The 10,565-nt window shown below is 46.2% G+C and overlaps 1 protein-coding gene across 1 annotated transcript; it reads left to right on the top strand.

Moving 5' to 3' along the window:
- The first annotated feature begins 5,276 nt into the window (after positions 1 to 5,276).
- On the top strand, positions 5,277 to 10,251 carry ESX1 (ESX homeobox 1). The gene is made up of 4 exons (XM_050776078.1): positions 5,277 to 5,441; positions 5,634 to 6,057; positions 7,460 to 7,505; positions 9,521 to 10,251. Exons 1-4 carry the CDS (start codon positions 5,360 to 5,362, stop codon positions 10,070 to 10,072), a joined length of 1,104 nt encoding a protein of 367 aa, XP_050632035.1. The 5' UTR covers positions 5,277 to 5,359; the 3' UTR covers positions 10,073 to 10,251.
- The last annotated feature ends 314 nt before the right edge of the window (positions 10,252 to 10,565 follow it).

Genomic DNA, 10,565 nt, shown 5'->3' with positions numbered 1-10,565 from the left:
ACCTTAAGGAACAGAGAGCTCCTCTACCCTACCCATACCACTGACCACACCTGGGACAGGTGACCCTCACTTGCAGCAGAAACGTAATCTATGAACACGAAACGTCCATAATATTACAGTTCTCTTGACTGTAAGGGTCTCTAGAAAACATCTAGAGATTGCCCCAGTTTACAGGCCAGAATAAAGATCTCTGGTCTAGGGCCGGGCTCAGTGGCTGACACCTGTAATCCCAGCACTTTTGGAGGCCGAGGCAGGCAGATCACGAGGTCAGTAGTTCGAGATCATCCTGGCCAATATGGTGAAACCCCATCTCTACTAAAAATACAAAAATTAGCCGGGTGTAGTGGTGCGCCTGTAGTCCCAGCTACTAGGGAGACTGAGGCAGAAAAATCGCTTGAACCCTGGAAGTGGAGGTTGCAGTGAGCCGAGATCACACCACTGCACTCCAGCCTGGGCGACAGAGCAAGATTCCATTTAAAAAAAAAAAAAATCTCTGGTCTGTCATTAGTTCATTTACAAAGAGGATATTGCCTGGCAGAAGGAATTCTCATAAGTGGAATAGTTTAACATGAAATTTCATTTTGAATATTACGTCCCTACTGTAAAGCATCAGAGCCTGCATCAGCCAGCTAGCCCTCAGCCAGGGCAAAGCAGGCAGGTGTGCCATCTCGGTGCGGTAGTGCCAAAGCCACACCTAGGGCACCCTGAGCCTCTGTATGGGACAGCAACTTCAGATATAAAAAGAGCCAATAGGCCGGGCGCAGTGGTTCACGCCTGTAATCCCAACACTTTGGGAAGCCAAGGCAGGCAGATCACCTGAGGTCAGGAGTTCAAGACCAGCCTGGCTAACATGGTGAAACCTCGTCTCTACTAAAAATACAAAAATGAGCTGGGCGTGATGGTGGATGCCTGTAGTCCCATCTATTCGGGAGGCTAAGGCAGGAAAATTGCTTGAACCCGGGAGGTGGAAGTTGCAGTGAGCCGAGATCGCACCACTGCATTCCAGCCTGGGCGACAGAGTGAGACTCCGTCTCAAAAACAAACAAACAAACAAACAAATACAAAAGCCAATAAGCAGATTAAAAGAAGCTCAATAGCTCAATATCATTAGTCATTAGAATAATGCAAATCAAAACAATAATGAGACACCACTTCATACCTACTAGGATGGATTTGATAAAAACAAAAACCTGGAAAGTAAGTGTTGGCAAGGATGTGAAGAAATTGTAAACCTCCTGTACTGCTGGTGGGAACGTAAAATGGTACAGCTGCTGTGGAAAACGATGTAGTAGTTCCTCAGAAAGTTCAACATAGAATTTCCATATGATTCGGCCCTTTTGCTCCTAGGTATATGCTCAAAAGATTGAAAAACAGGTATTCAAACAAAACTTGTATATGAATGCTCAGAGCAGCACTACTCACAATCATCAAAAGGTGAAAACAACACAAATGCCCATCAATTGATGGATCTATAACCAAAATGTGGTACAGCTTATACAGTGGATTTTTATTCAGACATAAAAAGGAGTGAAGTGCTGACACATGCTACAATATGAATGAACCTCAAAAACACTATGCTAAGTGAAAGAAACCAGACATAATTGGACACATACTGTATGATTCCACTTACATGAAATATCCAGAATAGGAAAATCCATAGAGCTAGTACATTACTGGTTACCAGGGCCCACAGAGAGGGAGAGAATGAGGAATGACTGGTATTGGTTACAGGCTTCCTTTATAGGGTGTTGAAAACGTTCTGAAATTAGATAATTGTGATGGTTGTACAGCACTGGGACTATACTAGAAATCACTGAATAGCACACTTAATTTTAAAAATCATAGTAGTTACCATTCCACAGCATGTTCTCTCTACAAAGCATCATTCTAAGAAGCTAGCTCAAATCCAAGGTCCATTACTTACAACCTGCATGCCTTTAGGTAAATTAACCTCTCTGCGACTCAATAACATCATCTGTAAAATGCGGATAAGAGTATTTACCTCCATAAGGTTATGAGGGTTAAATGTGTTAATATTTAATCTTACTTTGAACAGTGCTTTGTACATATTAACAGTATATATCGAATAGTAAGAATTAGCTAAGTGTTAGCTATTATCATTTCAATTAATCCTCACAACAATTCCATGAAGTAGGTGCTTTCCATTATTCCCATTTTACAGATGAGAAAACTAAGGCACAAGGAGATTATGCAACCCACCAAGTTACTTATTTAGCAAACGGCAAGCAAAGCCAGCAGTCTGGCTTCAGGGTCCCTGCTTCTCAACTATTGCTGTGCTTGACATAAATCTGGTATATGTAAATCTGGCATTCATAAATCTTGAATTCATAGCTATTTTTGCCTAGGATGAGATTTAATTAGGTATTTAAGGTTTTCAAAAAGTAAATCAATTTAAGTAAGCGTGTTAAGTAAATATCGTCCTCTCTGGTACCCAGATACGACAAAACTTGCAAAGGGACACTTGAATGACTGAGGTTTAGAAAACATTGGTAAACCATGGAAATCTAAGATGTGACAGAACACATCCATACTGTTACCAATTATACTAGGTAGGCTACTGCACACCTTGATTAAACCCTGTACGGATTTCTTGTGTGATATAACACCCCAGGCAAAAATTGTTCGCCAGGTATGGAGCCCAAAGAGAAGAAGGCCTGCAGACTCAGCAGGAGCCAGCCTTAGGAGGGTCTTGCTTAAAATCAGAAAGGCTGTGGGGTTGTAACCCTTGAAATCTTTTTGCAAGTGAATATGAGGCAGGAGGACTTATTAATTAGACACTGTAGTCGAAGTGCCCTAGGCCCATCGCACTTTTAGGGGACTGTGAAAATGTCTTAACTGACTGGGCGCGGTGGCTCACGCCTGTAATCCCAGCACTTTGGGAGGCCAAGGAGGCAGGACCGCTTGAGCCCAGGCGTTAGAGACCAGCCTGAACTACATAGAGAGAGCTCGTCTCTACTAAAAACAAAACAAAAAAAATTTGCCGAGAGCAGTGTCCGGCGTGCCTGTAGTACAAGCTATTTGGGAGGATCGCTTGAGCGGGGGAGATAAAAGCTGCCCTGAGCCCTGAGGGCATCACTGCACTCCAGCCTGGGCGACAGACCGAGGCTCTGTCTCAGGAAAAGAAAAGATCTTAATTTCTTTTAAAATCATAAGAAAAAAATTAATATAATCCATCCCAAATTATATTCATCCTTATACCAACACAGCTGTAAAATATAATTTTTTTTCTTAATGGAGGAAGGGGCCCAGGAAGGCAAAAATGCCTAGGACCCACGAAAGTCATAATGTGGCCCCGACATGAGGGTGAGAGTGAGGGTGAGCCTCATTACCTCTCCCTCCTGACCAGGTCTTCCAGACACCAGCTCAGCAACTAATGCATGCAGTATCCTGTCCTGTTAATATCCTCTCCGTATTGAGCAAACGTGAAGTGGTGGGCTGGGGGAACCCAGAAGTGCTGGATCCCAACCCTGTGGTTTAGGGACATCCAGCCGAGGCCCTGGAGCAAGGGGAAGAGGCCTGAACTAGTGTGCAAAAGAAGGAGAAGACCCCTCACACCCAGGAATTGTAAAGGTTATGTCTCCCCCAAACGCCACCTCCTCCTACTCTTACCTGAAATCCCACTATTATTTACTCGTTTGAATTAAGACAGCCATAATATAGTGAAAAGTGCACACATTTTGTAGTTAAAACTGGCATGTATTGCCAATGGCAAGTTGCCTGGCTCTTTGGGGCCCAGTCTTCTGTATTTTTTTAAAAAATGGGGGATGATAATGGTTGTTATCAAGGTGAAAGTAAGATAAATCATGTACAGTGCCAAGCATAGGGCCCATTATTAGCAGGCTTTAAAAAAAATTTTTTTAATTATTTTTATTTTTTGAGACAGGGTCTACTGTCGTCCAGGCTGGAGTGCAGTATCCTGATCATGGCTCACTGCAGCCTTGACGTCCCGGGCTCAAGCGATCCTTCCACCTCAGCCTCCCTAGTAACAGTCTACAGAGCTATTTTTATAATATTACGGATATTAACACGTCCTGGGGAACCTGCAAACACTTATTGGAGGGAGAACCATATAGCCTTCAATCATAGCCCGGCCTTTTAAATGTGATACATCACTGGGGAGCAAGAATTCAGGAAGACAGTTCCAGAAAAGCGGAGGGGGGGAGGGAGAACGGGTAGTGGGGAAGGCGGGAACTCTCCCAGGTCCACAGCACAAGCCCGGGGAATACGCGCGCTTTAGGAGCCTGCAGAACGGGCTTCTGCAAAGTGCGCTGCAATAAGAAGCACAGCAACCTAGCACAGCAGACGTTGCAAGTACCGCGCATCAAAAGACGGGGCCCCTGTAGTGTAAGCATTCTTGGATGCACTACGCACTTAGCAGATTTCTATACTTGCACTCTGACATAAGTTCATTACTGAAAATCTTAAGTCTTTGGAGCTTTCTCAAAAAGCACGTTGGGTTTCTTGCAGCGTGCACCTGAGCAGCGGACTGCTCTTCAAACTCAGCCCCAAATTCCCGCTCCCGGAATGCACGGTGGGTTCTGAATTCAAAAATCCAGAGCAAGCAGCCTTCTAGCCAATCATTGCACCTTATCACTATCCTGACTTTGGCGCGAACTGTACAGAACTAGATAGTCCTATCCATTTGTCACCAATTTCTAGTAGGGGAGAGTCGTTCTCAGAACCCAACTGCATGGTAGACTAACAAGTTCACTTTTGCATGTTTGGGCTGCTGAACGCTCCGCGCTTTCTTCAACGCCATCTCTGGGTCTTTTCCGTGGGGGAAGCAAAGGGCATTGCTCCACCCAAGTGCTGCGAGGTAAAGAGGGTTGGGCGGAGGAACACTGCCAAAATACCTCTCCACAAGCTAGTGTGAGGTCTCAACCCACCCCCTCGTCCCCAAATCGGCTTTCACAACCCAGTCGCTTTTTCCAATCCCGGTCTCCGCTCAAGTTGGAAGTAGTTAGTTAAGCGACCACTTGGAGCTACTGTTTCCCGCACAGCATGCTCACTACCTGCACCATGCTTGCGCACGCTCGCCCTATTTTTTGTACGCCCTGGACACGAATGCGTCCCCACGGGGTCGCACTCACAACTAGATGTACTGTGAATGCTAATAGGGGGCGTTTAACCGACGCGTGTGCGTACGCTTTGAACCTGCGGAAGGCACCGTACCGCTATATAGGGCGCGCAAGTGCCAGACGGCGCCAGAAAGAGGTCCCGGCGCCAGAAAAGCGCTCGCCCGAGCCATTGGTCCCAGAGCCAGTTCCAACCCCGGGATCGCCGCGGAGCCCGCGCGGAGTCTGCAGAAGTGCACGGCTTTATCGACAGCACTTGAAGCATGGAGTCTCTTCGCGAGTACACCAACAGTGATATGGGCTACCGCAGCCTGGCAGTCGGCGAGGACATAGAGGAAGTGAATGGTTAGTGCTTGGACAGGGACAGGAGCTTTCGCGAACTCCAAAAGAGGAATTTTTCCCTGGGAGAGGCGAGCAGACGGGACGCTGCGCGGCTGTCGCAGTTGCTCTTCCATAGCGGGTCCCCTGCCTCCTCCACCCCTCGCGCCGTGGGCTCCAACGCCCTGGGGTCTCTCTTTTGCTTTCCTCCCTTCCCAGATGAGAAACTTACCGTGACCTCGCTGATGGCAAGGGGAGGAGAGGACGAGGAGAATGCACGGTCCGAACCTGAGTACGGAGCAGAAGCAGAAAACAACGTTGGCACGGTGGGGTTCGTCCCCTCGGACGACCAAGACCGTGAGGGTGGCGGTGGCCACGAGCCGGAGCAACAGCAGGAGGAGCCGCCCCTGCCCGAGCCGGAGCAACAGCAGGAGGAGCCGCCCCTGCTCGAGCCGAAGCAAGAGCAGGAGGAGCCGCCCCAGGCAACCGTGGAAGGGCCACAGCCGGCGGAGGGGCCACAAACCGCTGAGGGGCCACAGCCCCCAGAGAGGAAACGCCGCCGCCGCACCGCGTTCACCCAGTTTCAGCTGCAGGAGCTGGAGAACTTTTTCGATGAAGCTCAATACCCCGACGTTGTGGCGCGGTAAGTGGCCTGCCCCGGAGGCGCCCAGTTCATCCCGAGACCCTTTCACTCTCCTCCCGAGCCAAAAGCCACGTACGGGGCTCACGGGCGCTGGCTCCGCCCTTGCTTTTTGAGGGATGTGGGGGGCGGGGCGCGGAGGATGTAAAAGACTGGGGCGGGACTAGGGTAAAGCGAGTCAGGCAGGGTCCGATCCCGCCTTTATTTAAAATTTTGGCAGTTTGCTCATCATGGGTTGTTTTTGCATTAATTTTGATACGTTTTAATATTGCATTAAAATAGTATTGAGTTTTTAAGCGCCATTTACCTTGTGCGCGCGTGGCGAGCGCCTCACTCTTTTCGCTCTAGTAACCGCCCTGCCACGTGGAGCGCACTTTTACAACCAGGAGGCGGACTTTTGAGCTTTCGGTAGCCAGAGACCCCTTTCCTTCGCTAGCCTCTTCGGAGCCCTCCTCGTACCGGCCCCCGTAGTGTACGAAGGGGCAGGCCTTTTCTGGCCAGACTGGAATTGGGGGCAGGGGTCACCTGGACAGGTCAGAGTAGGGTTTAGGGGACCTTTCTGGCTTCGTTGTACTTAGCCTTCGCCCGGCAAAGAGCAAGAAAGAATTTCCCGAGGGCGTGCTTGGCCGATGTGGTTTGGAGTTCACTCCCTGAGAGTTCAGCTCTCCCTTTTACAATAAACAGAAATACTGTGGTTCAATACAGCGCTTTAAAGGTGTTTTGGCATTTCATTTTTTTTTTTTTTCACGGACGGACTTCCCAAGGAAAGATTTCCAGGGTTGTTGTCTGCTGTTTCACAAACAGAAGAATTGAGTCATATTCAGCTAACAAACCATCGGGCGCTTTTACATATATTCCCTTTTTCTATCTTATTTAACAGCAAAGTCGTTCATGGGAAAAACTTCCCTAAAGCGAGTCCCAACCGTATTAGGGAGGTGCACTGGGAGGTGGGGGAAAACTGCATTGGGAGGTGGGGGATAGAAATAATGTACATTCATACACACACACACACACACACACACACACACATATATATATATATATTTATTTTATTTTTTTTTTTTTGAGACGGAGTCTCACTCTGTGGCCCAGGCTGGAGAGCAGTGGCTGTGATCTCTCCTGGCTGCAACCTCCGCCTCCCGGGATCAAACGATTCTCCTGCCTCAGCCTCCCGAGTAGCTGAGATTAAAGGCATGCACTACCATGCCTGGCTAATTTTTGTATTTTTAGTAGAGACAGGGTTTCACCATGCTGGCAAGGCTGGTCTCGAACTCCTGACCTCAGCACCGTCTTCGGCCTCCCAAAGTGCTGGGATTACTGGCGTAAGCCACTGCACCCAGCCACATTCATATTTCATTTTATCCACAACTCCAAATACTGAATATTTGTAATTTTCTTCCCTAAGAGAAAGACTTGCAGCACGCCTGAATTTGACTGAAGACAGAGTGCAGGTCAGTAAATCTTGAAAAAGCAATTTGGCAGGACAGCCATTCTAAAGCATGCTTTAGGTTTTGTCCTGGACATTCTCAAGTTTGTGTTTTTTGTTGTCTTTTCCATGGTTGGCAAATAAGTTTTGAACAGTAGGGACTTTGGTGGTAGAAAATAGGATATGTAAACTTCAGATTATGGAAATTGCTCGTTAACAGAGGAAATATGATTTTCTAAAGAAAAAAATGACTGTTCTCCTATCTCTATCTGTATCTGTCTTTCCTTCCATATAGTGTATGCACATGTGTATGTACATATATACATTTACATACACATATATGCACATGTATACACATACATACATACATATATTCCAATAAATAAGATTAACCTTCTTCTAACACTGGTATTCTCTAGGGAGAATGTTAGTTTTCCCTAAAGGATTACTTCTATATGGAGTCATGTTCGGGGCCCAATCTGACCTCGGAAGTAGTCAAATTAATGCACAGAAGAACTGAGTTTTATAAGAAAGTTCAACTGTACTAAATTATTTAAAATATTTAAAACCAAGCACAAGCACTTAGCTAAATGAGTGAATTTATATTTAGGCATTGGGATGAAGGAGTAATTCACACACAGAACACAGTACTTAAGTAGAGAGTAGCGGACCTAAGTTTTAATTTTTTTGGAAGATTTTGATGTCAGCCTGAAAACATTGCTAACGTATTGCAATGAAGTGGTAATGGGGGAAACATTCGTAAGCTTTGGAAAACTGTCTTTAAAAAATGAAACAAGGGTACATGTGCATAACGTGCAGGTTTGTTACATATGTATACTTGTGCCATGTTGCTGTGCTGCACCCATCAACTCGTCATTTACATCAGGTATAAAGTATAATAATAATAAATAAATTTAAAAAAAAATGAAACAAGGAAAAGAAAGAAGAATTTGAATAAAGTCCCCTTACCTAAGAAGGATGGAAAGCTTAGAGAAGAATTGTATACAGTCAAACACATGCATTGCAGATGTCACACAAATTCAACTTTATGAAACTACCAAATGCATAAGAGATTGTTCACTTTTTGTAAACACCTTAGAAAAAACATCTTAGATGTTTTATTCTTTTTGGTGGTATTATTTTGAAAAGGTGGGTTTTCTGGAATTTGATTGATTGGGGGGGTGTCTCGATTCAGGCAAGATTCTTACCTGTGTTGATTTAAAATACCTTTTCATTTACTCAGGCAGTAACGACTAATTTTGCAGGTCACGAGATCAAAAGTTGACTGTTTAAAATTACAGAAGACCATAGCTGCATCAAGGAAGTATTTGCAAAAAAAAAAAAAAAAAGTTAGAATGGGCTTATTAGCTTTGCCTCAGGGTGTGTGTGTGAGTGCAGTGATGGAAATGCACTGCACGCCTGTGGGTGTGATGTCTGGAAAAGCAGTCCAACAAAGCAGACCACTGAATGCTGGAGTCCTGATGTGCCACAGGCCTAGCCTCAGGTTGGGATGACGTATCCTCTGCCTTCTCAGGGAAGCAAGGTAAACTCAGAGGAAAAGAAAAAAGGTTTGTTGACCTGCTTTTTTTCCCTCCCAGGGTTTACATAGGCCTCTGAATGGATTTCTGAAGGAAGAAAGAGCCAGAAAATACAAAGAAGGAAAAAAGACAATATTCTCATCTATTTCCAAATTCTACAGCATGAATTTCCCTAAAGACACTTTTAGTAGACACTCCCCTCCTTTTCTTTGCAAATATAGTATACTTATTTTATGAAATCAGTATTGAGAATACAGACCCAATATGGGCCCATACCAAAATTTGCCGTCTGTTGGCTTTGGTTATGTTTAAGCAGGGGTGACCACTAGCACATCTGAGCCCGCCCCTCCCTCACTCCTCTAAGATATTTCATCAATAAGAAAATAGCTTCACCTGTTGCAGTTTAAAGTCTCAATGGCATATAGAATTGCATGTCATGTTTTTTTCTATTATGACGTTAGCTGTTCAAAATACTAAACCAATTCATTTTTCCCCTCTGAAGGTTTGGTTTCAGAACAGAAGAGCCAAGTGGAAACGAAATCAGAGGGTGCTCATGTTGAGAAACATTGCTGCCGCCGCCCTGGCCCGCCCTGCGGAGGTGTTCTTGGGTGGCCCCTATAATGCCACTCCTTCTCTGGATCCTGCTTTGTGTGTTCATCTGGTGCCACAACTACCAAGACCACCTGTGCCACCTATGCCACCCAGGCCACCCATGGTCCCTATGCAACCCAGGCCACCCATGGCACCTATGCCACCCGGGCCACCCATGGCACCTGGGCCACCCAGGCCACCCATGGCACCTGTGCCACCCAGGCCACCCGTGGTCCCTATGCAACCCAGGCCACCCATGGTGCGTATGCCACCCATGGCACCTGTGCCACCCGGGCCACCCATGGTGCCTATGCCACCCAGGCCACCCATGGCACCTGTGCCACCCAGGCCACCTATGGCACCTATGCCACCCAGGCCACCTGTGCCTCGTATTGGCCTGGCTCCTGTACGCATCACATGGGCCCCTGTCATCAATAGTTATTATGCAGGTCCCTTTTTCTAAAGTAAGGTCTTCATGACAGTTTTTCCAAAGTTCTTTCCTGCCAGATAGAAATTGTGCGCAGCACAGCATCAAGTAATTCGTTAGATACTTGTTAAATGAAATGGATAGATGAACAAAGTTGACGAATGCCCTGTTATTTTTGTAGGCCACATGATGGTAGTATTTTCAATAAAGATGTGACTTAACAGTACGTTGGTTTTGGATGCCAATTGGGGTCAGTAGAATACGGATGGGAATTGCTAAGGGAATGCAATTTGAGTAGAATGGTGAAGAGGCCTCTTCTCATCAGGTAATATCCCTGAGTCACCATCAGTATGTCCTGCACATCACAGAGCTTGCCAAGTGCCCGTGATGGATTTACATTGACCCATACATTTTCCTTCCACATTTCCCCCTACCCCATCCTCAACCCTCCACCCTGCCCCACTGGGAACATATAAATGTGCGGGATGGGAAGGGGTGAGTCTAGTGAGACAACAGTGCGTTTCCAGGG

Source organism: Macaca thibetana, chromosome X (assembly GCF_024542745.1).
Source record: "Macaca thibetana thibetana isolate TM-01 chromosome X, ASM2454274v1, whole genome shotgun sequence".
In the NCBI taxonomy this organism is placed as follows: Eukaryota; Metazoa; Chordata; class Mammalia; order Primates; family Cercopithecidae; genus Macaca; species Macaca thibetana.
Note: the sequence above shows the minus strand (reverse complement) of the source record. Positions and strands in the feature narration are given on the sequence as shown.